This window comes from Schistocerca gregaria, chromosome 2 (genome assembly GCF_023897955.1).
Source record: "Schistocerca gregaria isolate iqSchGreg1 chromosome 2, iqSchGreg1.2, whole genome shotgun sequence".
Classification (NCBI taxonomy): domain Eukaryota; kingdom Metazoa; phylum Arthropoda; class Insecta; order Orthoptera; family Acrididae; genus Schistocerca; species Schistocerca gregaria.
The window spans coordinates 774,140,123-774,167,908 of NC_064921.1; the positions used below are offsets into that span (position 1 = coordinate 774,140,123).

Here is a 27,786-nt window from a genome sequence, read left to right on the forward strand (position 1 = left end):
GCAAACGATTAGCATTTTACTGCAACCACCAGGAATAGGTAGCAGTAACGTCGTCTACATCCTCCATAAAGCCCTCGGCACTAGAGATGGGTCGTTCGCGAACTAACAGGTACAAAGGAGCGGTTCATCAAAATGAACGGAACGAGTGATGAACGAATTCTAAGGAACGGTCTTTCATAGTTCACTTCGGTCGCGGCTTTCAACTTATAGTTCCCGGGAACGGGAAACGGTCGGTCTCGTTCCCGCAACGGCACGTCGGCCGGTCTCGTTCCAGCCTCGGTCCCGCTCCCATCTGTCTCGGTCTCGCTTGGCCGGACTCGCCTTTCTTCGCGTGGCCGATTGCTCATACTTTGTTCAGTATAGAGTTGTTCGATTCGTTCGCTGCGCATGCCCATTCTAGACCTGTTTCATACCTTATTTGAACTCTGAACTTCTGGTTCTGTTCGTATTCTATTCAGCGACCATGATCGGTAATTAAAATGTATTTTATAGTTACGTAAATTCTTAAAATTACGTAGTATGTAATACGTACATCTTTTCAGGTAATAAAACGGCATATCAGACTTCACTATTTCGATAAACAGTAGAAGCAACACTTGTAAAAAGGCAAGATTTTTTTATTACACATTCACAGGAGTGGCCATTTTCCGTCTTTTTTTTGATCCAAGGTAAAAGAAAATCTTCATTGTTATGGGAGGCAGACCGACTTACAACCGAATGAAGTCCACGTTCCATAATCGAGTTTCTGGTGCCACTTTTTGTAAAGAGAATACGATAACTTCTACAATATTACTCCAGTGGTACAGGGTGGCGCACGAAAAATCGGTCCGAGTACTGGACTGCTCATTGTCGCCTACCAATCGTCATCTGTTGCTTCGAAGTAGTTGTTTGCATTAGCTTTTTTGTTATTTGTTCACTGCCTAATTATTACATGTTTATCTATTCTGTTCGTAGCTGTCAACAAATCGTGATTAACTGGCGAGCAGTCTGTACTCAGGACCGGTTTTTCCTGTGCTTCCTTATATTATTTCACTGCGATCAGAAGCATAACGCTACTGTTGACTAAACGAGAGTTTTTGCAGAATCACGAAAATTACAAGTGTGTGAGAATTCTGCTATGAATAAAAATTCTGTACTCCAGGGCGGAGGCAAGTGCCCCCTCTTGGCACCTTCCATCTTCAATCACCTATGATACTAATTTTCAATTTTTCATAAGAACCGTATACCAAGCACAAATGAATGGTGAACGAGTAAAAATGAACGGTTCCCAAAAAAGAGCGAATATCAGTGAACTAGTTCCCAAGGATGAACGAGCCTGCCCATCCCTACTCGGAACATGGGACGAGGCAGCTAACGTTGATATGCACGCAGACGGGATATTCAGCGTCACGAGACAACATTGTCGGCAGACAGGACGACCTGGTTAACGTGATTTTGCACTCCCAGCGCTCTCCAGTGGCAGTTGACTTAATTTGTTCCGCAAACAACACAGTTCGTTCACGAAAACAGATGCGCGTAGAATTCCTATGTTAGCTCTTTCCAAACACACATCTCCCTTCTTGACCAAATGCTAGCCATATTATTCTCTCTGTGGTGTACAAAAATAAAAACTTCTGTGTGGTGTCCACGAATGTGTAATAGGACAAAAATGAAAGATACATGTCCGCTCAGCAAGGACATAAGTCTATAAAAGGTTACCAAAGCGAACCAACTCACTCCTGACACAGAGTGCAGTTAGGCCTATATTTACGTAACATCAAATATTGCGTAAAGCATTTCTATTAATTTCATAGGAAACTCTCACAAGCTTTTAAAAATGCACAGATGAAAAAGAAAAGATATATGCAGCAGGACGCAAACCTCTAGATATCCACCCTCGGTTCTGTAAATGCCTCAAACAGCTACTCTATGCTGACACCCAGCTGCTAGCAACTTCGTATTTTGTGTTAGTCTTCTGAAGCTTTAATTGCCGAAATGTTGTTGACATTCAGTTACAACAAATGCTAACAAGAACGACATGTATTCATAAATCTTCAATGAGTCGTTTGCCTTGAAACGACTTACTCTAATAAAACGCGAGTTATAACGCGAAAGCAACGAAATAGGAAAATTCTTTAGTCGCCAATACGGCGTTTCCCACCATTTTATTACGACAAATCGTACCAATAACGATTCGTTTTCGGCACCTTCAATGTGCTGGTACTTAGAAACAGCATATACTCATAGGGTGTAACATATTATGTAAAACCCACCGAATATAGGCTTCTACTGAACCCGACAAATAGTGTCTGGCATCTTACTTACTGGCTGTGACGTAGGGAGCGTTCTTCATTCCTATTGGTTTTACTTCATGTCGCACGTTGCCGATATATAGCAGAAATTATTTTGTGTTTCACCTTACGAAATGGCTCCTCAACGAGAAGTAACAGAAAGTGACGTCACAAAAGTCGTAGAGCCCCACGTCAACGTTAACTAACTTGTCCCGTGCGCCGATTGCTTACGAGAAAATATTTGAAGTCACATTTGCGACAAGATCCTGTTATCGTTCGTCTAAAGAAGTCAAACATGTGACACCCAAGTTTCAGAATCTGGCAGTGGTCACATGTTGTCCTGAAGATAGTGTGGTTTATCGTTCACCGACACTTTTGCTCACATAGGCCGGAACCCCATGACTGTCATGCTAAAGTGGAATCGATGGATTGCGGAGGGCATTCCTCAATGGCATGCAGTTTCTCAGTGGCACCACTGGACTAGACCTGATAGGATCAATATATTCCTCGCTCAGCCGTGCAGGATTGAACAGCCACGTCAAATACAATGAGTAAGGAAATGAACTTGTTTTGCAGCAAGGCACAGGCAGCATGCACAGTCTGACAACGTGTGCAGTTCCACGGACAGTCAACACAGCGACGTTGTTGAGGCTTCCTTGGACGTGCTATCAGGGGGGGGGGGGGGGGGAAGGGGGGGGGGCGTTGGGAGGCTGAGTTGCACCGACAGTTTTACACTTTGGCTCCCAATGGCAGCACTACACAGAGGCTAGTTTTCGTTTTCTCTATAGTATCATGGTAGACATACCCTAGGAAACGAACGTTTCCAGGTTGCAGTTGTCTTCTCTATAAGGTCTCTGCACTTGATTGGCACTACAGCGTGCTATTGGTTACACAATACCATAACGTTTGGTTCGCATACCTGGTATTTTGGAGGGCAGCCTTTACATTTCTGGCGTTTTCATGTTGGTAGGTGTGCCCTATCTTCGAGGTCTCCATAAAGTTGTCTTTTAAGAAGACAATGTGAGAGCTCGTGTTGCTTGTGCTGTATTTACATGCCTCAGTACAGAGGGGTTAAACTGTTATCTTGGCCACCAGTTTCTACAGATCTGTCACCTACTAGAAACATCTGATCATGAGTTGCTGTCAGACTAGCACGCCATCACTACACAAACTGATCAACTTTGGCACAGAGTTAAAGCCTCATGGAATGACATACCCTTAGTTGTCATCCAAGCTCAGTTGGGAGCCAAACGAGTTGGAACCACCACCCACAAGTGGGCATTCTAGCGGTCATGGTGGACAGTGGCTGTTAGAGGCTACAAAAACCTTTTCATTAGGTTTCCATAAAATTTTAACATAAAGTATGCGCTAAGTAATTATTATCATATGCTTGAACTTGCTATAACTGTGCTTTACGAATTTTACTAGCCTATTTCCTGTAGCTTCGCCTGCATGTAAATTCAACACATTATTGCTCACATCTACCCCCTGCTCGTATCCGTCTCTTCCACTGTCACTCTGTCCACCTCATCCTCCCAACACTATCTTCTTCTCCGCACTCCCTCTGTCTCTTCATCTTCTCCTCCTCCCTCTTTCTGTCTATCTCCTCCTGTCCCTCTTTCTCACCATCTCCTCCTCGCATCTTTCTGTCCTTCCCCTCCTCACTCCTCTATCTCCTCCGCTCCCCTCTCAAACCATCTACTCCTCTCACTTCATCTGTCCATCTCCTCATTACCCCTCTGCTCTATCCCCTCCTCCCCTTTTTTTAATCTTCTTCTCCTCTCCCCTCATCTGGCCATCCTCTCCTCATCCATTTCTCTCTGTTCATCTCGTCTGTCCCCTCTCTGTGGTATCCACTGTCTCCTGCTCCACACTCTCTGTCTCCTCCCCCTCTCTGAGACCTCCTTCTCTTGTCTCTGTCTGTGCCGTCCTTCCATCTTCTCTCTGTCCATCCTCTCCTGCCTCCCTTTCCCTCTGTCCATCCCTCCATCCAGGTTGATTGTACTCCAACACTCTACACCTCTCATGGAGGGTTGGATACACACCAGGAGCTAAGAAACCCATTCTTGACCCTCATGTATAGGCTGCTGAGCAAAGCAGATCGATAAGACAGGCTGATACTATTCCAGCAAAACATGCCTGTCGCGCAAGGCAGCATGCAAGTGGGGACCGGAAAACAGTTTCTTCCTCCTGTCTTGTAGGCTGCCCTAAAAAGCAGATCTATCAGGCAGCCAAAAGTGTTCCTACACAATATGATTATCATACAGGAATTCCTAAGGGACCAAACTGCTGAGGTCATCGGTCCCTAGACTTGCACACTACTTAAACTAACTTAAAGCTAAGGACAACACACACACCCATGCCAGAGGGAGGACTCAAACCTCCGACGGGAGGGGCCGGACAACCTGTATGCCAATGGCTACAAAAAGCACATTTTTATCCTATTTCCACCCTTACTGGAGTTAGGGTGTTATAAATCCCATACTGCTGATACTGACGAGGCCTGCTGTTTCTGTGCCATATTTGATTGAAATCGATACAGGGGTTTTGGAATAGATTGCAGACATCAACCAGTGGGCAGTTAGAAAATTTTACTTCTCACACAGATACTAAAGTGTTTTCTTTCAGCGAAAGAATCTCGTCGAAAAGAGCAATAAGATGACTGACACACAAAATAAGCAACACCCATCCTTCAGACTCGCACTTATGTTGCACGATAAGGGGAAACGTCAAATTCTGTAGCTTGTGTAGAGTCGAGGAGAAACTTTATAAGTGATGGAGACATAATAAATAGAAAGCATGTCAGATGGAGTTATTGGTCAGGAAGATGAGGCCTGTTAAAGATGGCAGGACATAGATGTGAAATATATCGAGGTGATGGGCGGGAGGGATATATTGAGGCAGCCTTTCAGTTTTTGTATGAATCTACTTCGTCAGCGCTGAGCGCTGTTAATAACTAATAATACAATGGAAACAAATGATTAACAAATTTGGTATAACATTGTTTAGGGTTCACTAGTAGCTTCATACACTGGTGCGCCAAGATTAAGGACTCAAATTAACTTTTGCATGATGTCACTACCTAAAAACATAGAAAGAATGACTACAGTGTAGTACAGAAGATAACTGAAAAAAATACGGAATGAAATGAACAGATATGACACTTTTATTCAAATACAATAATTAACCTGAAGTCGCAGCGACTTACGGTGTTCCTTTAAAAAAAAAAAAAAAAAAAAAAAAAAAAGAGGTTCAGGTGACACCGAGCACCATCGGATTTACATCTGAGGTCATCAGTGCCCTAGACTTACAACTACTTAAACCTAACTAACCTAAGGACATCACACACATCCGTGCCCGAGGCAGGATTCGAACCTGCGACCGTAACAGCAGCGCGGTTCCGGACTGAAGCGCCTAGAACACTAAAAAGTCGGGACATGGTTCCTAATAGAGTGTGTGGTCACCATGGACGGCAGTGCATGCTCGTCGACATGCTTCCATGCTGGTCACAAGGCTAGTAAAAAGATCATGTAGCAGGGCACTCCATTCCTTCACCTGCAAGGTCGACACCTACCAGATGGTCGTTGGTGCATGTGGACATGCTGCAGTGGGTTTCCTTAATGCACGCCAGAAGAACAAAGTGAGTGACCGTTGCAAAACATTTTCGTGCAAACATCAGTACAGCTTCGAAAGTGACATCACCTCTTACTAAGTTTTCTCACCGTCCACTAAGTTTTCTCTCATCGCCGGTCGCGAGTCCAATGTGCTAGACACTGCGCCACCACTTTTAGAAGAAAGAAAGACATGAAGGATTTCAGAAGAAGGAAAAATTACTTTTTAACGTTGAAGGAATACACAACCATCAAAAGGAACGTTAATGCATTATTACATTTCTTTTTCAGTATTACTAAATGGAAAATTTTTCCTTATCATTTAGTTCAAAATTGAGAAGAAATTTGAATTAAAAACCAACAATAGAAAGTAAAAAAAGGAACGAAAAGCTGTAAAGCACACGCCTGGAAACGGAGTCACCAGGATCGAATCCCGGTTGGACCATGAGTTTTTCAGTCTTCGTTTCAACGTACCCTTCATCTCTCAACGATTTGAGTAGGCGCCAGAAACAACACGTGGATCGGATTCCAAGTTAAACTGTAGGTCCCCTTTTCCCGGTTTGAGAACTCTGGTATTTTAAAGACACATAATTTGGCGATGTGGTATCCAATAGAAAGACTTGCACACCGGACCACTGAACCACACCAGATTATTGTTGATGTACATAATTAAGTTTATGGACCCCTCAGCGTGCGAATCCTAATGGCACTTATCCGGTTCGGTTTCTTTTTTTTTTTTTTTTTACCATTGCATGGCGTATTTCTTTCAGTTATCTTTAGCGCTATACTGTAGCAGTTCTCTGTATGTGTGGTCCATGCTTATGTTACATAATGCAAAAGTCACTTTTGTCCTTACCTTTTGGACATCTTTTTACTAACGACGGGCCGGCCGGAGTGGCTGTGCGGTTCTAGGCGCTACACTCTGGAACTGAGCGACCGCTACGGTCGCAGGTTCGAATCCTGCCTCGGGCATGGATGTGTGTGATGTCCTTAGGTTAGTTAGGTTTAATTAGTTCTAAGTTCTAGGCGACGGATGACCTCAGACGTTAAGTCGCATAGTGCTCAGAGCCATTTTACTAACGGCGGATTGCTAAGTTGACGACAAATGTATAAGTCTGCATAGCGTGTCATTCTTCCTCGACGTTAACTAGATTGTGAGAGTAGACCGCACACATTTCGCTCTTAAGAGGTATCACATCAATTCATTTCTTGTTGAAGTAACTTAAGGGAATGCAGCCGGGTGACGCCGTCGTCAAGCGCCATTATTTCGACAGAAGCATACAGTGCCACTTTCAAGGCAAAACTGCAGCAAGTAAGCGATATGCAAGCGAACTTAATAGTTCGGTTTTCAGAGAAATTCCGGAAAGATAAAACATACACACACACACACGCTGAAAGCACCAGTGCCATTAAAAACCAAAGATGACGGGCGTCACAAGTTATCGATAGCGAAACTAACAATCAGCAAGTGAGGTAGCATTAACTCCGTCCCTTTGTTTTTTGACAAGGGAGAGTGCAAGATTCCATGCAGAAATTAAACAAAAAGCGCCATTGCTAATTTAATTTCAACAGCTTCCTTAATAACACTATCCCGATAGCTGGAAGTGCATTCCAGAATCTCCGTATAAATATTCCAGAGGATGACCGGTACCAAGTCAGTGTTCTGCAGCCGGCCTGAGTGGCTGTGCGGTTGTAGGCGCTACAGTCTGTAACCGCGTGACCGCTACGGTCGCAGGTTCGAATCCTGCCTCGGGCATGGATGTGTGTGATGTCCTTAGGTTAGTTAGGTTTAAGTAGTTCTAAGTTCTGGGGGACTGATGACCTCAGATGTTAAGTCCCATAGTGCTCAGAACCATTTCATTTCAATGTTCTGCATGGCGGATTTGCTCGGCTGTTGTAAGCGTGTCTGTCGCTTATGCTAAGTACATCGGTCCTCCACAGTCCTGATAGTTTGACCAATATTTGACATGCCACAACTGCAAATAATACGGCCTTATGCAAACGAAGATCGTCCTTTATGGAACCTAAAAGGACCCTGATCTTAGATTGTGCTCAAAAACGACACTTCACATTATATTTCCGCAAAATAGACCAATCCTATTCGAAACGTCCCCAGCGTAAGACGAAGAGGCCGCAGACTTTGGTACCACCTCGGTTTATCATCATCACTTGCGCTGTGCACACTCGACCGATTGCGCAACGCACGTCTGGTCTGTATTTCACTATAACGATTCTGACGAAAGGTGACTTAGAGCTGGACTAACTCAGCTGAAAACTTGACACGGTCCGAGATGACATGGGCCCAATGAACCAAGGTACGAAGTACCCCTTCACGCTGAGCCGGATGGTGACAACTATCAGCTTGCAGATACAAGTAGTGTGAGTAGATTTCCTATAAACTACATGTCCCAAAATACATCAAGGAAGCGAAAACAGCCATCTTTTTCCACCTCCATTGTGAAACAAATATATGGGTGAACTGGATTCAGGTTTTCTAAAAAGTCGTTCAAATACTCAGTGCCATGAGGAGAAACAACAAAAGTGTCTTCTACATATCTGGAAAAAACACGCAGGTTTCAAGGAAAGTGACTCCAAGGGGAGTTCCTCGAAATGTTCCATAAACAAATTGGCAATAATAAGTAACAATGGTCTTCCATGACAACTGCGTCTGTCTGCTGGTAGTATTGGTCATCGAATAAAAATTAAGTGGAAGTCAACAAATGTCGAAATAGGTTCGTTAATTCAGCAGTGAACCTAACCTCAATCAACCATAACTGAACAGAGATAGGCGAGTGAAGAGAGAGACCACATCAAAACTTACTATAATATTAAATTCATTCAATCGAATTCCCTGTAATCGCCGTAAGAAATCCGCCGAGTTGTTAAAGTGGTGCTCCCATCGACTTTCTACAGCGCTCAGCAGAGTAGCGAGGTGTTTTTCTACACGATATGTTGACGGACTAACGTCACTCAAAATCGAAGAGGAACCTTGTGGACCTTTCGGAGCCATATAACCTAGGGGTGGCTGTCTTCGCTTCCTTGACGTGTTGGTCAGGAGGAAGGTGAATGTGACGTGCAGTTTACAGAAAACCTAACACACTGACTTGTATCTGGAGACTGGCGGTTGTCGGCGTACTAGCACACAGCACTGATTCCAAAGTTCGGCAGCGAGCAGAAACAATTTTATCTTCCTAACTGATACACCATCTTCCGGCTTCTGCTGAAACAGTTAACCACCTCGGCCACCGCGCCGGATCTTCTTCGACTGAACGATTAACAGTGTGGGTGTACTCGTCTTACCAACCTGTGTGGTTAAGGGGACGGGGTAAGACCAGTACGTGCAGATATTTCTTACAACAGCCGCGATTTGAACCTCAGGCCTGCAACAATGATTATGAAGCACCTTGGACTCTGTGATAGCGAAGGGTGTATTTCTGTAAATGCTCAACTGCTACACCAGTAGGATCCCAGCCATCCATTATTCCACGCTTTCTTGCCATGAGTTCTCTCCTCATAGCTTGTCGCGTAATCCCCACGGCGAACCCTTTTTACTTTATATGCAGTTTATATCGCATAAAATTTTAATCATTTTATATTGCTTATTGTTGTGAGCATGACAGATAAAATAGGAGTCTCACTATTATTTTCTGCAGTTGAAAATATTTTACCTTCATGCACTTTGACCTATTATGTGGGAATACGCACAACACTGAAAGATTTCCTGCTGTGGACGTACAATCTTTAATTTGCAAACTATTTTTATATAACACTGATATGGCTTGTTAGATATAGAACATGGCATCATTACTGTAACTAATTGTTGTTGTTGTTGTGGTCTTCAGTCCTGAGACTGGTTTGATGCAGCTCTCCATGCTACCCTATCCTGTGCAAACCTCTTCATCTCCCAGTACCCACTGCAACCTACATCCTTTTGAATCTGCTTAGTGTAGTCATCTCTTGGTCTCCCTCTACGATTTTTACCCTCCACGCTGCCCTCTAATACTAAATTGCTGATCCCTTGATGCCTCAGAACATGTCCTATCAACCGATCCCTTCTTCTGGTCAAGTTGTGCCACAAACTTCTCTTCTCCCCAATCCTATTCAATACTTCTTCATCAGTTATGTGATCTACCCATCTAATCTTCAGCATTCTTCTGTAGCACCACATTTCGAAAGCTTCTATTCTCTTCTTGTCCAAACTAGTTATCGTCCACGTTTCACTTCCATACATGGCTACACTCCATACAAAAACTTTCAGAAATGACTTCCTGACACTTAAATCTATACTCGATGTTAATAAATTTCTCTTCTTCAGAAATGAGTTTCCTTGCCATTGCCAGTCTACATTTTACATCCTCTCTACTTCGACCATCATCAGTTATTTTGCTCCCCAAGTAGCAAAACTCCTTTACTATCCTCGTTTTGCTTTTGTTGATGTTCATCTTATATCCATTCCGTTCAACTGCTCTGCCAACTCCTATGCTGTCTCTGACAGAATTACGATGTCATCGGCGAACCTCAACATTTTTATTTCTCCTCCATGGATTTTAATACCAATTCCGAACTTTTTTGTTTCCTTCACTGCTTGCTCAATATACAGATTGAATGACATCGAGGAGAGACTACAACCCTGTCTCACTCCCTTCCCAACCACTGCTTCCCTTTCATGTCCCTCGACTCTTATAACTGCCATCTGGTTTCTGTACAAATTGTAAATAGCCTTTCGCTCTCTGTATTTTACCCCTGCTACCTTCAGAATTTTGAAGAGAGTATTCCAATCAACATTGTCAAAAGCTTTCTCTAAGTCTACAAATACTAGAAACGTAGGTTTGCCCTTCCTTAATCTAGCTTCTAAGATAAGTCGTAGGGACAGTATTGCCTCACGTGTTCCAACATTTCTACGGAATCCAAACTGATCTTCACCGAGGTCGGCTTCTACTAGTTTTTCCATTCGTCTGTAAAGAATTCGCGTTAGTATTTTGCAGCTGTGACTTATTAAACTGATAGTTCGGTAATTTTCACATCTGTCAACACCTGCTTACTTTGGGATTGAAATTATTATATTCTTCTTGAAGTCTGAGGGTATTTCGCCTGTCTCATACATCTTGCTCACCAGATGGTAGAGTTTTGTCAGGGCTGGCTCTCCCAAGGCCGTCAGTAGTTCCAATGGAATGTTGTCTACTGTAACTAATTATGGGGAAAAAATGCCCTTCGGTACGCTCATTTCTTGAAAGTACTGAAAATTACTCTTATTACATGTACGGAAGTTACAGTATGTTATGTTCACTAAACGTAAAAGTTGCAGTGGATATTTTTAAATATACGAACACTATTAACTGCCACGACTAACATAAGAGCATGAAACTGAAAAAAATTAAATTTGATTTTTATGTTATCAGCCAGAACAGATTTTGCATAGCAGTCTTTGATCACACTCAAGTAAAATTTTATCACTCATGAATTATTTACGTTAATGATAATATAATAGCAGCTGCCCATATCCACCTGAAAATGACATAATAAAATCCACAATTTCCCCCTGAAGTCTCCAGTTAGCTGAAAGAGATAATTTTAATGTACTGTTACCTGCCCGCTATATTGCGGGAAAACTGCTTTCATTCAATTTAATTTGAATTTGCCGCGCCAGCTGCATGGCCCTGCGTCATGAAAACTTCCTAATATGCTGAAAACAGCTGAGAACGTTGAATGAAATCTTGGGCAAGCTAGCAATAAATTATGAGAGGTAATAATTTTAACAATTTCTATATCTAAAAAATCAACATAATTTGAAAGTACACACCTTTTATAAATATCAGCCTCCAATGGCGTCTTTCAGGATGAAAAGACAAACGAAGGTTACCTAAGCATCCAAGCGAGCGTCACAGGCTCTTGCACTTTTAACGGCCGCAAGAAGACAGAGACAGTAATGTTTTAACCTCCACTATTTATAGGCAATTTAATATGCATCTTTGTAATTATTTTTAATTATCATTGTCTGCTTCCATACATACATTCACCGACCACAGACGTTAATTGTGAAATACAGATATGTAATTATTACACAAACATGTTGTTGTTGTTGTTGTGGTCTTCAGTCCTGAGATTGGTTTGAATCAGCTCTCCATGCTACCCTATCCTGTGCAAACCTCTTCATCTCCCAGTACCTACTGCAACCTACATCCTCCTGAATCTGCTAAGTGTATTCATCTCTTGGTCCCCCTCTACGATTTTTACCCTCCACGCTGACCTCCAATGCTAAATTTGTGATCCCTTGGTGCCTCAGAACATGTCCTACCAACCGGTCCCTTCTTCTCGTCAAGTTGTGCCACAAACCCCTCTTCTCCCCAATTCTATTCAATATCTCCTCATTAGTTATGTGATCTACCCATATACTCTTCAGCATTCCTCTGTAGCACCACATTTCGAAAGCTTCTATTCTCTTCCTGTCCAAACGATAAATCTTCCATGTTTCACTTCCATACATGGCTACACTCCATACGAATACTCTCAGAAACGACTTCCTGACACTTAAATCTATACTCGATTTTAACAAATTTCTCTTCTTCAGAAACGCTTTAAAAAAAATCAAATCGCTCGGAGCCCTATGGGACTTAACATCTATGGTCATCAGTCCCCTAGAACTTAGAACTACTTAAACCTAACTAACCTAAGGACATCACACACATCCATGCCCGAGGTAGGATTCGAACCTGCGACCGTAGCAGTCCCGCGGTTCCGGACAGCAGCGCCTAGAACTGCACGGCCACCGCGGCCGGCGGAATGCTTTCCTTGCCATTGCCAGTCTTCATTTTATATCTTCTCTACTTCGACCATCATCAGTTATTTTGCTCCCCAAATAGAAAAACTCCTTTACTACTTTAAGTGTCCCATTTCCTAATCTAATTCCCTCAGCATCACCCGACTTAATTCGACTACATTCCATTATCCTCGTTTTGCTTTTGTCGATATTCATCTTATATCCTCCTTTCAAGACACAAACATAAAAATGAAAAATTGTTAGTTCCTTTTATACATAATCTACAACCATTCATATAGTAATGACATAATAACAATAATACATATAAATGTTTATTTTTATTGTATATTACAACGATTTTGTAAATGTATTGCCAGGAGACGTCACAAGCTCTTCCGTAGCTAGTGTTCTACAGTGTCACATTTGTCCGCCAGTGGTCTCCATAGCCTAAGCTTTTACAACTGAGTTGCCGTTAATTCGGCTCCTACTAACAGGTGTAGGAAAATGTTAGCACCGGGGTGATTATTTTTTCCACTGTGTAAAGTAAGCTCTCCGAAATCCGACAGTACAGTAATCGATTTCTGCACTTGTCGGCGAACACTTCAGAATTCCATTAGGATCGGTCTAATCTAAGCTGTTAAAACGGCAATGTCCGGCGGATCGCTTTCGACACTAGGACGCCGGTGCGGAGCTGCCCCTAGTGCGTAGTGTGTGCTGTAGACATGTGCCGACTGGTCGGTGTTGCAGGACAGGCCGCTACGACGGTGCTGCTGGTGTACAGGCACGCGAGCGACGGCCACGTCGCGGTTGTGCGCCAGCTGGCCGCCTTCCTGCGAGTCGCGGGCGGCTTACACGTGCTGCTCGACGAGGAGGACATTCCGCGCTGCGCGGACAAGGTGAGAGCCTGCCCGCACTGCCTCCCAAAGTACCGAAAACCAACCACATTTACTACGCAGTCCAAATTAACTCGCTCCTTATGCATTCTGTATATACAGGGTGTTACAAAAAGGTACGGCCAAACTTTCAGGAAACATTCCTCACACACAAAGAAAGAAAATATGTTATGTGGACTTGTGTCCGGAAACGCTTACTTTCCATGCTAGAGCTTATTTTATTACTTCTCTTCAAATCACATTAATAATGGAATGGAAACACACAGCAACAGAACGTACCAGCGTGACTTCAAACACTTTGTTACAGGAAATGTTCAAAATGTCCTCCGTTAGCGAGGATACATGAATCCATCCTCCGTCGCATGGAATCCCTGAATCGCTTATGCAGCCCTGGAGAATGGCGTATTGTATCACAGCCGTCCACAATACGAGCACGAAGAGTGTCTACATTTGGTACCGGGGTTGCGTAGACAAGAGCTTTCAAATGCCCCCAGAAATGAAAGTCAAGAGGGTTGAGGTCAGGAGAGCGTCGAGGCCATGGAATTGGTCCGCCTCTACCAATCCATCGGTCACCGAATCTGTTGTTGAGAAGCGTACAAAAACTTCGACTGAAATGTGCAGGAGCTCCATCGTGCATGAACCACATGTTGTGTCGTACTTGTAAAGGCACATATTCTAGCAGCACAGGTAGAGTATCCCGTATGAAATCATGATAACGTGCTGCAGTGAGCGTAGGTGGAAGAACATGGGGCCCAATCAAGACATCACCAACAATGCCTGCCCAAACGTTCACAGAAAATTTGTGTTGATGACGTGATTGCACAATTGCGTGAGGATTCTCGTCAGACCACACATGTTGATTGTGAAAATTTACAATTTGTCACGTTGGAATGAAGCCTCATCCGTAAAGAGAACATTTGCACTGAAATGAGGATTGACACATTGTTGGATGAACCATTCGCAGAAGTGTACCCGAGGAGGCCAATCAGGTGCTGATAGTGCCTGCACACGCTGTACATGGTACGGAAACAACTGGTTCTCCCGTAGCACTCTCCATACAGTGACGTGGTCAACGTTACCTTGTACAGCAGCAACTTCTCTGACGCTGACATTAGGGTTATCGTCAACTGCACGAAGAATTGCCTCGTCCATTGCACGTGTCCTCGTCGTTCTAGGTCTTCCCCAGTCGCGAGTCATAGGCTGGAATGTTCCGTGCTCCCTAAGACGCCGATCACTTGCTTCGAACGTCTTCCTGTCGGGACACCTTCGTTCTGGAAATCTGTCTCGATACAAACGTACCGCGCCACAGCTATTGCCCCGTGCTAATCCATACATCAAATGGACAATTGCCAACTCCGCATTTGTAAACATTGCACTGACTGCAAAACCACGTTCGTGATGAACACTAAGCTGTTGATGCTACGTACTGATGTGCTTGATGCTAGTACTGTAGAGCAATTAGTCTCATGTCAACACAAGCACCGAGGTCAACATTACCTTCCTTCAATTGGGCCAACTGGCGGTGAATCGAGGAAGAACAGTACATACTGACGAAACTAAAATGAGCTCTATCGTGGAAATTAAGCGTTTCCGGACACATGTCCACATAACATCTTTTCTTTATTTGTGTGTGAGGAATGTTTCCTGAAAGTTTGGCCGTACCTTTTTGTAACACCCTGTATGTATACATGGTGGTCCATTGATGGTGACAGCGCCAAATATATCGCGAAATAAGCATCAAACGAAAAAACTACAAAGAACGAAACTCGTCTAGCTATGGTTGACCCGCTAGATGGCGCTGCCATAGGTCAAACGGATATCAACTGCCTTTTTTTAAAAATAGTAACCCACATTTTTTATTACAAATTCGTGTAGTACGTAAAGAAATAAGAATGTTTTAGTTGGACAATTATTTTCGTTTTGTGAAAGATGGAGCTGTAATAGTCACAAACGTATAAGTACGTGGTATCTCGTAACATTCCGCCAGTGCGGACGGTATTTGCTTCGTGATACATTACCCGTGTTAAAATTGACCGTTTACCAATTGTGGAAAAGGTCGATATCGTGTTGATTGTGATCAAAATGCCCAACGAGTGTGTGCTATGTATGCTGCTCGGTATCCTGGACGACGTCATCCAAGTGTCCGGACCGTTCGCCGGATAGTTACGTTATTTAAGGAAACAGGAAGTGTTCAGCCACATGTGAAACGACGACCACGACCTGCAACAAATGATGATGCCCAAGTAGGTGTTTTAGCTGCTGTTGCGGCTGATCCGCACATCAGTAGCAGACAAATTGCGCGAGAATCGGGAATCTCAAAACCGTCAGTGTTGAGAATGCTACATCAACATCGATTGCACCCGTACCAGATTTCTATGCACCAGAAATTTCATGGCGACGACTTTGAACGTCGTCTACAGTTCTGCCACTGGGCGTAAAATAAATTACGGGACGATGACAGATTTTTTGCACGCGTTCTATTTAGCGACGAAGCGTCATTCAACAACAGCGGTAACATAAACCGGCATAATATGCACTATTGGGCAATGGAAAATCCACAATGGCTGCGACAAGTGGAACATCAGTGACCTTGGCGGGTTAATGTATGGTGCGGCATTATGGGAGGAAGGATAATTGGCCTCCATTATATCGATGGCAATCTAAATGGTGCAATCTATGCTGATTTCCTACGTAATGTTCTACCGATTTTACTACAAGATGTTTCACTGCAATACAGAATGGCGATGTACTTCCAACATATGGATGTCCGGCACATAGCTCGCATGTGGTTGAAGCGGTATTGAATAGCATATTTCATGACAGGTGAATTGGTCGTCGAAGCACCATACCATGGCTCGCACGTTCACCGGATCTGACGTCCCCGGATTTCTTTCTGTGGGGAAAGTTGAAGGATATTTGCTATCGTGATCCACCGACAACGCCTGACAACATGCGTCAGCGCTTTATCAATGCATGTGCGATCATTACGGAAGGCGAACTACTCGCTGTTCCGAGGAATGTCGTTACACGTATTGCCAAATGCTTTGAGGTTGACGTACATCATTTTGAGCACTTATTGCATTAATGTCGTATTTACAGGTAATCACGCTGTAACAGCATGCGTTCCCAGAAATGATAAGTTCACAAAGGTACATGTATGACAATGGAACAACCGAAATAAAATGTTCAAACGTACCTAAGTTCTGTATTTTAATTTAAAAAGCTACCTGTTACCAACTGTTCGTCTAAAATGTGAGCCATATGTTTGCCACTATTACAGCGCCATCTATCACAAAGCGAAAAAAGTGGTCCAACTAAAACATTCATATATCTTTACGTACTATACGAATATGTAATAAAAAATGGGGGTTCCTATTTCAAAAAGCGCAGTTGCTATCCATTTGATCTATGACAGCGCCATCTAACGGGCCAACCATAACGCCATCTGGTTTCCCCCTTCAAGTTAAACAAGTTTTGTTCTTTGTAGTTTTTTCGTTTGACGCTTATTTCGTGAGATATTTAATCCGGTCACGATCAATGGACCACCCTGTATATATACTGGGTGAAGAAAAAATGCCGCACTTGGTTGTCGGCATGGTATCCGTCATCTCAATTCAAGACGAAAGTGTATCTAGCAAAACCGAGGCCCGTTAACTGGTTTAATAGAAATTCGGTCTAAAAAACAAGGCTCTAGCAATACTGTAACTGCGAGCAGCGTGGCCAAGCACAGGTGGCATCAACTCTGCACAGTGCTGGAGCTGTCCCATTAGTTAAGTGAGCCGAGTTACAGCCGTAGGGAAGGGATATGAAGATTCGCCGATGTTCGTGTTGCGTTCGCACCAAACGTTATTTTCAGTTAAAACATCAAACTGTATCCAATCTACGCTTCCACAATCGGGTATCTTGTGTATTTCTTTCTGTCACTGTTACCTCGATTTAAATATTAAGGCACATCACGAGATTCTTACAGATGTAAACGAGCACTCATATGTTGAGACCCATAGTGCTTGGAGTCATTTGAACCATTTTTACTGTGGCAATCAAGACTCCAACATCTGTCCTCGATAGAACATGTGTGGGACCATCTCAGATGTTAACTCCGCCCCAATGCTAATACGTACTATACTTGAGGTCCAGCTTGCCTCGGAAGAGGCTGCACTAGTTTTATGACACCATTTTCAACGGAATCAATGCATGCATCCAGGCCAGAGAGGGTGCAAACTCACATTACACTTATGTTCAGGAGAATCATAACACATTGAACGACTAGACATAGGACATTCACACTCACAGGACATGTACGTTGTATGTTCTGCAAAAATGATTAGCATTTGAACCATGTCGGCCAGTTCAAGGTCAACATTGATATAGCGGCGCAACATCACCAACCTGTAAAAATGTGCCAGCGGCTTTCGTCGTTCCTATAAACAGAAGATAATGTATGAGTGTGACTTAAGCAGACGCGCAGTATACCTCGCAGACGTATGCGCGAACAGTACCTCCAAATCAGTGAGTTCGAAAGAGGGCGCTTTATTGGCACGAGAGAATGTGATGTATCCATCCGGGAAATTGCTGTTCGCGTGGGACGAAATGTTTCGGCGGTTCAACGGGTCAGTGCATAATGGTTGAGAAGGCTGTAGAACTGGAAGACAAGGGGCAGGTCGCACCACCCATACCACCCCCCGAGAAGATCGACACCTCATCCGAATGGCACTGCAGGCCAGATTTGCGTCCCCCTCGGCTCTGGCGCAACAGTGGAACACATCGTACACTATCAGGGCTGACAGTCCATAGCCGTTTGTTACAACACGGGTTACGTGTGCGTCTTCCACTTCTCCGCCCACCTTTGATAAATGTGCAGAAACATGTTAGACGCCAATGGTGTATGAAACGATGTCACTGGGTACAGGAATGGTATCAGATAGTGTTTTCGAACGACTCTAGGTCCTGTTAGTTTGAAAATGATGCCCGCATTTTGGTTCGTCGTGGATAGGGAGAGCAGCGTCACAGTGACTGCATTCGACAAAATATACGGTGCCAACTCAGTCCTTATGGTATGGGGTGCTATTGAGTACAACCACAAATCACGGTGGTGCATGTCCAGCGCACTGTGGCCATTGCGACCTGCGTGAATGACATCTTACCAGTAGTAATTCCCTTTCTGCACAACACCCCAGACGCGATTTTTCAGCAAAGCAATGCACACACGACCACATGTTGCTGCACGAGCACGTGCCATATTGGTGTCACAGGACGTCAGCCTTTCGTTCTGACCCGCCAGAACACCAGACTTGTCGCCAATGGAAGATGTGTGGGATATGGTGGAACAACAGTTGCAGCGCTGAGACGCAACGCCCGCCACCACAGATGAATTTTGGAACCAGGTGAATGAAGCGTGAATGGCTATACTACAGGACTCCATTCGCGCCTTATATGCATCGATGCCATCATGCATGGGACAACTTATCAGTGTCCATGACAGACCCTGTGTCTACAAGCAACAAGACACATGCTGAACTGAGGCGACTGAAATGGTAATCATTTCTGCAGAACATACTAATGTATATGTCCTATGAATATGAACTTCCTTTCTCTAGTCGTTCTAGGTGTTCTGTTTTTTTTTTAAATATGAGTGTAATAATTGGGCTCGTACTGCCAAGTTCTTTGAAAATTTGATTTAATTTTATAATGTGTGAAGTAACATCCACTCAACCCATAAACTTTCATTTTATTTTCTCCTTCCTTTCTGGGTGCTCCACTTTATTTTTGTCCAGCAATGTATGTAGACATGAGATAGCAAATATACTCAAGAAGTAAGGATTAAATGCACCATACTCAACAAGAAACACATACCAGTCACATTTCCACACACCACTAGAAACACGTGATTACAGGGTGGTCGGAAATTTCCGTTACAGACTTCTAGAACTTGTAGAGGGGAGTGAGTACATCGTATTTTGAATAGGAGTCCATGTCCGGAAACGTCATCCAATGAGACTACAGAGCCTCAAAGCTATATGCTCGGGCGTCTGTAAATGTACGTATACACGGGGTGACCCCGGGTCTATGTCACAGACTTTCTAGGATGATGGAGAATGATAAATGTATTAATTTGAAGTAAGGATCGCTGTACCGGAAACGAACGAGTCGAAAGTTATAAACGAAAACCGTTCTGATACCTCTGACAGTTGAATACAAGTGCCGGTTCGTGTGTTGCGAAGAGTGCAGGGCTGGTAACTTTCAGTGGTGGTAGTGTGGACAAAAAGGAGAAAAAATGTCCAATAAACGTGGGCTCGAAAGTGCGTACCTTAACAGCAATGAACACTTTCTCAGTAGAGGAGATGTGTTTCACATTAGCGAAGATGAAAGAATGGTCATAGCTCCTCAGGTATGCAATTTAGAGCCCATGTTTATTGAGAGAATACTCCTGCCATCTGCACGTCATTGTCTGTTTGCCTCTGTGTTGCTTGCTAAAGCATAATCCACCCGCTCTCCGCGCGCACAAGCACGCACGCACACACGCACACACGCACACGCACACACACACACACACACACACACACACAAACACACACACACACACACATTCGCACATATTCTTTACCTCCATCGAAAGTTGTTGTCATCATTCGGGGTGGCAAATAAGCAAGTTGTGAGTCACCGGTGATGTACTCGATCATTGTCGTGGGAAACGTTTGAGTAGCACCTTATCGAACGCCGCGAAGGCGCATTGAAGTACAGAGACTGTATTTATAAAGCCTGTACAAACAAGAAAAGCTAATCGCTTCAGTTCAGCCTCACTCAAGAGACATTTTACGGATTACGCGACATTTAATTCAACACGTCCATCAGACCGATTAACCGGTTAAATATGAAGCACCCCCCCCCCCCCCCCACTTCCCCTCCCCAGTGTTAGTCTTCCCAAATAGCAAGATAGCTGTAGAACGATTTAACGTCTCGTCTATGGCGATATTATTAAAGTAGAAGCTACGATTATACAAGCATTAAGTGGAAAATAGACAGTATCCTTTTCGAATGAATCACCTCAGGGATTGCTTGGAGTTAGAGAAACCAAAAAACACCCTAGACCCCAGCATGCTATGTTCTTTTCTCCATCCGTCTTCTGACTACTTGTACACTGCCGGAAACCTCTATTTCTCAGAGCAGCTCTAACATGCAAGATCCTAGATTATTTATTTGTCAGATATTGTTCCAATCTCTGTCTTCCCCTTCAGTTTAGGACCTCTACAACCCCCTCTACTCTCATGTAAATAACAACTGTCCTATCGTTAGGTCCCTCCTTTAGTCAACGTTTCCACATATTTTGTCCTCACCGATTCCGCAGAGGACCTCATTCCTTTTCTTATCAGTCCACTTCTTTCCCAGTATCATTCTACACTCCTGGAAATGGAAAAAAGAACACATTGACACCGGTGTGTCAGACCACCATACTTGCTCCGGACACTGCGAGAGGGCTGTACAAGCAATGATAACACACACGGCACATCGGACACACCAGGAACCGCGGTGTTGGCCGTCGAATGGCGATAGCTGCGCAGCATTTGTGCACCGCCGCCGTCAGTGTCAGCCAGTTTGCCGTGGCATACGGAGCTCCATCGCAGTCTTTAACACTGGTAGCATGCCGCGACAGCGTGGACGTGAACCGTATGTGCAGTTGACGGACTTTGAGCGAGGGCGTATAGTGGGCATGCGGGAGGCTGGGTGAACGTACCGCCGAATTGCTCAACACGTGGGGCGTGAGGTCTCCACAGTACATCGATGTTGTCGCCAGTGGTCGGTGGAAGGTGCACGTGCCTGTCGACCTGGGACCGGACCGCATGGACGCACGGATGCACGCCAAGACCGTAGGATCCTACGCTGTGCCGTAGGGGACCGCACCGCCACTTCCCAGCAAATTAGGGACACTGTTGCTCCTGGGGTATCGGCGAGGACCATTCGCAACCGTCTCCATGAAGCTGGGCTACGGTCCCGCACACCGTTAGGCCGTCTTCCGCTCACGCCCCAACATCGTGCAGCCCGCCTCCAGTGGTGTCGCGACAGGCGTGAATGGAGGGACGAATGGAGATGTGTCGTCTTCAGCGATGAGAGTCGCTTCTGCCTTGGTGCCAATGATGGTCGTATGAGTGTTTGGCGCCGTGCAGGTGAGCGCCACAATCAGGACTGCATACGACCGAGGCACACAGGGCCAACACCCGGCATCATGGTGTGGGGAGCGATCTCCTACACTGGCCGTACACCTCTGGTGATCGTCGAGGGGACACTGAATAGTGCACAGTACATCCAAACCGTCATCGAACCCATCGTTCTACCATTCCTAGACCGGCAAGGGAACTTGCTGTTCCAACAGGACAATGCACGTCCGCATGTATGCCGTGCCACCCACCGTGCTCTAGAAGGTGTAAGTCAACTACCCTGGCCAGCAAGATCTCCGGATCTGTCCCCCATTGAGCATGTTTGGGACTGGATGAAACGTCGTCTCACGCGGTCTGCACGTCCAGCACGAACGCTGGTCCAACTGAGGCGCCAGGTGGAAATGGCATGGCAAGCCGTTCCACAGGACTACATCCAGCATCTCTACGATCGTCTCCATGGGAGAATAGCAGCCTGCATTGCTGCGAAAGGTGGATATACACTGTACTAGTGCCGACATTGTGCATGCTCTGTTGCCTGTGTCTATGTGCCTTTGGTTCTGTCAGTGTGATCATGTGATGTATCTGACCCCAGGAATGTGTCAATAAAGTTTCCCCTTCCTGGGACAATGAATTCACGATGTTCTTATTTCAATTTCCAGGAGTGTATAACTCTGCACCTCAAACAGCACGGTTGTCTTTTTTTCCAGCTTTCCCACAGCCTGTAACTTGTTATTTTGCGTCGGAGAGAAACGAATTCCTTAACTTTGTCCACTGCACGGTCTTTAGCTTTAATGTTAAGGTCTCATTTGTGCTGCTGCCAACTCTTTTCCGGTTTTCTCGAGTCTGCATTAGACGATTTTTCACTGAGGAGAACAGTGTCAGCAGTTAGTGCTATGCCTGATATCCTTGAACCTTGAATTTTAATACCATTCCTGAACTTTTCTTTAATTTCCTTTCCTTCTTCTACACACAATTTCAGTGGTAGAGGAAAAAGACTACATCCAACCCTTGTGGCCTTTTAAATCACAGCACTTCTCTCGTCGTGTTCCAGTCTCATTGTTCTCTCATGGTTCTCGCACATACTCGGTTTCACCCTTCATTCCCTACAGCTTGCAGTTATTTTCCTGCTAATTTCAAACATGTTGCACTATTTCACGTTCTCGAACGCATTTTCTAGCTCGACAGATCCTATGAATGTATCGTAATGTTTGCCTCCGTTATCAATCGCAACGTCAGAACTGCCTCTTTGATGCCTTTACCCTTCCGAAAGCAAAACTGATCGTTATGTAACATTTTTATTCGACACCACAAACGGTGGTCAAGTCACAACCACTAAAACGATAAAATTTTTGAAAGGTTACAGCACTAGTTTCGACGCCCTGAGTCGTAATTTCCAAATGTAATCACAAACCTGGAAAACTGTACTAATATTTGCAACCACACTTCTTTCAAATACTACAAAAAATCCACTTAAAGCAGCAAACTGAAGCAGCAGAAACGGGTCACAATACAATTTTTGGTTGATCAGTCATTTAGTACCTTAATGCAGTGTGGACGAAAACTGCATCGGGATGCAAGATATTACACATTCCTGCATTACGTCCTGTAGTGATGCAATGATCATTTTGCCTACAAAGGCCCACACGACGTAATCTTGCAACGTGCAACAAGCCCAAAACTAGAACACAGCACGCAGTCGTACTGTGTTCTGCTAATGAATTCTTACAAATACGATACACTCCGATATGGGGCTATCACAAGTCTTGTCAACCACACAACTTTGTTGAGCTCTTTAAAAATCTATCTGTGAGAGACTGCAGTACCCATAAGCTGAGTGGCACTCTGCTGCTGCTCTAGCACCTGCTTGCAGGCATGTGGAATCTAAGTGAAGTCGAAAGGGTTGCCTCCCATCAGGGAATGGTCAATGGGATTGCAGCCCCGCGACGTCCTTAGACAAGGGGGGAATCGTCCAATGGGTGCCAGTAGTGTCAAACGTTCTGAAGAACGTCGTCCTCTAGCTCATCGTGCTGCGAACTGTCTTTATCGACCGTAGAATGTGTGGAAATCAATGCCCCAAACCACCGGGTGATTTCATTACTGACTATATGCCACCTCCTGAGCGTTTTCTTGTCGATTCTGGGCGGCAGTGTGTCTCAAATGCTTTGCTCATCCATCCATAATAAAACCGCGTCAACATTAGGCGTCGCAGTTCTGTCTTCAATCGCATAGGCGTGAAAAAAAGGGATGATACGTGCTAAGGGGAGGCGTGACATCTTCCACTAGTGTTTCACATCCATGGTGGCGTTGGGCAGAATTGTGGTGAAATTTGGTGCCAGTGTGACATCCTTAACCCGCGTAACAACTCACATGAACTTCTAAGGTCTTTTTCTTTTGTCGCATGTGGCGACACGCTACTGATTGAAGCATCGCCCAACCCAAAGGTGACGTTAGCCAACAGCGCTTATCATTCGTGCCACTCACTACCCACCACTCAGCCTTATTCCAACACTTACCAAACTAGTCTTGATGAGTATCTGGCAGCTCCCCACACCGAGACTCCAGAAGTGGGAGAAGTGTGGAACTCGAGAACCGGTGCTCACTGGGCCTTTTACCAAGTGGTCTACAGAACACTTTGTCCTCCATCTGAGCTCTACAAGGAGCAGCGAGACTCACTGCTGAAAGCCACGGAGTGCAACTTAATGTCCCTTTTGTCTCTCAATGCACACCATGCAAGTCTGTGTTGTCTTCGTTATAGTTATGCGGCTAACATCGCAAGGCAATTCCAGGCGTCAACCCAGCTTCCAGTAATCGGTTCCCGACGGTTTGTGGAGCCACTCCGGCTGTAACCTCTGCCCAGATTTCAGCTGTCGTCACCCCTCTATTCGTCAGAGCCAGCAAAACAGTTCACAATTGTCTCGTGGTGCGGTGGTGCTTCTGGAAGTGCCAATATCTACTGTTCGCCTGCCACAGTGTCGTCCTGAGAGTCTATATGATCAACACTCGTTCTTCACTCATTGTACGAGGGGCGTTTAACAACTAGTGCAACAAATTTGCTTTCTCTGTAGAAAATTTCCGCTTCAGCCTCTATAGCTTCTTGAACTTCCTATGGGTGGGGGCGCTATACCCAGCCCTCAAAATGACGTTTGTAACGGAGCTGCGTTCCAAGCAGACAGATGTCATTGAGTTTCTTTTGACGGAAAACCAGAGTCTTGCAGATATTCATAGGCGCATGCAGAATGTCTACAGAGACCAGACAGTGAACAAAAGCATGGTGAGTCGTTGAGGCGTCTGTCATCATCGCATCAAGGTCGCGCAAGCCTGTCCGGCCGTCCATACATAGCTGTGTCTCCAGCGATGTTCGAACGTGCGGACACTCTCATTCGAGATCAGATTGGAATGGAATAAAACCACTAGTGTTCCACTAATTCTTGAAATCCCTCATACTGGAGCCAACTGTCTGTTATCTGTCGGTATAATGGACCCACGTCCTTCGTGCCAATGATTCGATGTTTCTCGAAGTACAGAGGATGGCGATAAGCTGGATGTTGTAACGAAAATATTACACTGAAGGCCCACGTCGAACATTAAATTAAAAAACGAAATATTGTGTTTTATGAGTATCCTGTTTGGATAATTGCTCTACGACCGTGAGTATTAAATATCTCAATTGCGGCAATCTTGTTCATACTGGTGCATTGGACTTCGTGATTACAGAAGCAGGCAGTTTATATCCACTTACTACATTTAAGAGTTTTCTCAGTGAGACAACCGTAATGGTGGCGAAACAGATTACGTCCACGTCGGCTAATTCTGATAATGAACAAACTCAACGACACTTCCAAAGAATGGGCTGTTAAAAATACAGATGGTTGATTAGTGTCAGGGAAATCGATGGATACAATGTAATAAATCTATCTGATAGTTATTATTATCCAAAATAACGTACATAATGAAAACCGTCAGTACAAACAGAAGCTAAGAGGAGATGAGATAACGAAGTGACTAGAGAACGTAGGAACACAGTTTGCCAACCTCCGGTCATTTCTGTCAGTATATGTAGATCTAGATGTAGAGGTAAAACCTAAATCACAATCTCCAGATATTGATTAGAACCTCATTGGACGAAAATATTATACCAAAGTTTCAACACCTCTGACACCTGGCTGGGATTTGAAATGACTGAAAAATCTCAGAAGTGACCTTGAGAATTTATTCCATCTCACTTCGTTAGGAGAAACTGTTCTATCTTTATGCACTTACACTCTCGCCTCGAGCCATCCCAGTAATAGAACTTCAATACATTTTCTTATTCCATTTTTAAATAATGGCATTAGCTTTTTATGTGCTGCAGTCTTTTTCTGAAATTACAAAAAATACTCTAGAAAATTAGGATTTTTCCAGGTGTGAAAACATGTTCCAAGATACAATTTGGTCATGTACGTAAGAACAAATATTATATTGAAATTTAAAGGCATTGCATCGGAAGAATCTTGTCAATACTCTATCTAATAGTCTGCCCGTTACATTATTACTCTACTACTTACTAGTACTATCAGTAAGTGAGAAACTAAGCAGAAATGTTATCAAAAACCAGCTACAAGTTAAATACGTTCTAAAAAAGAAACTATTACAAAGTAACATAAATTTCTATTTTCAAGGCAGGTAAAATTCCTAACACACTTAAGAAATTCAGTTCATTTGCAAGTATCACATGTTACATGGTAAAAGACCTCCTTCTTTTACAAGACACGAGACGTTACACTACCAACGTAGCATGACTCAACTGTCCACATGTTGTACAAATAGTTCCAGAAATATATAGTATTTTACCCACCATAAAATTTTGTACCTGAAGAATTACAATATATTCTTAATAGCTTTAATGTATTATACAGCACTTAAATGTGTACAATGCGAGGTATTTATAAATGCACCGGGAAGCACAGCCTCACGTTTAACACTAACAAAAACTGTAGAAAATAGCTGAGTGCGGCCCCTCCCGCCGTAGGTTCGAGTCCTCCCTCGGGCGTGGATGTGTGTGTTGTTCTTAGCACAAGTTAGTTTAAGTTAAAGTAAGATGACCTCAGAAGTTTTGTCACTTAGGAATTCACACACATTTGAACATTTGAAAATAGCTGAAACTGCTTATGCGGTCTCTAATGTGCTTTCCGTCACGTGATTCTAAAATCAGTCACTACTCTCAAGCATCGTACGAAACACATCATGTGTTCCTAGATATACTATCCTTTAGGCACAACACTCTCCCCTGTTACACAATTTGTGCAGTATCCGTTAGCTCGTCCTGGATGTTATTAATATGTTTTTCGAATGAGAAGTTTTGTATCACAGCACACAGAATATGTTCTTCATCGTTTAATATTGTCTTGTGCGATAAATCGTGTGTTTGTAGAAGTGCAAAATTGTGATACATCAGAAATTAAGTGGCAAAACATTAAAAATCCAGCAGTCAAAACAACGTTGAGTAATCGGGTTTCTGTCGGTCTTTCCTGCACGCACGGTCGTCAGCCAGAACGAGAAGGAACTGGACGCGGCCACCTTGAAAGTATTGAGCAAGGGTCTTAATTTTGCCGTTACCCCTAGAAAAGTTCCTGTTGCGGCCTTCGTCAGTGCAGTGGAGCAGGTGGCTCGGAAACCTCCTGCGACTGAGGCCGTAGAAGTCCGATAGAGACGTGTAGGGCGCTCTCTAAAACCAAACTTGCTCCGGTGACGAGAGGTTGGCCCTCGAACAACTCCGGGAAGATGACAGCATTGTGGCGTTATCGGCAGGTAAGGGGAATGCTTCCTTTGTCCTACAGAAGGCAAATTATGACAGTAAGGTGGAACAACTTCTGAACGACGCGGCCTACAGACCAGTAAAAGGGAGCCCCACAGATAAGGTGCATAGGAAGACCAGGGATCTTTTAAAGGGAACCGGGCTTCCAGAAAATACCTTTAAGCAGATTAGGGCTACACCATCAGTACCACTCAGACTTTATGGCTTGCCTATGGTGCACAAGGAAGGGGTTCCTCTACGCCCAATAGTCAGCAACACTAGCGCAGCTGTGACGCTCCGCCATATGTGGGGACCTGTGCCTATCACAT

The 27,786-nt window shown here is 44.2% G+C and overlaps 1 protein-coding gene across 1 annotated transcript in view; it reads left to right on the forward strand.

The window, feature by feature from the left end:
* The window catches only part of LOC126335969 (uncharacterized), a 301,475-nt gene that overhangs the window by 237,716 nt on the left and 35,973 nt on the right, over window positions 1–27,786 (forward strand). Inside the window, exon 8 of the mRNA XM_049999446.1 lies at window positions 13,386–13,534. Within this exon, the coding sequence (XP_049855403.1) occupies window positions 13,386–13,534 (149 nt within the window). The remainder of the gene's footprint in view (window positions 1–13,385; window positions 13,535–27,786) is intronic.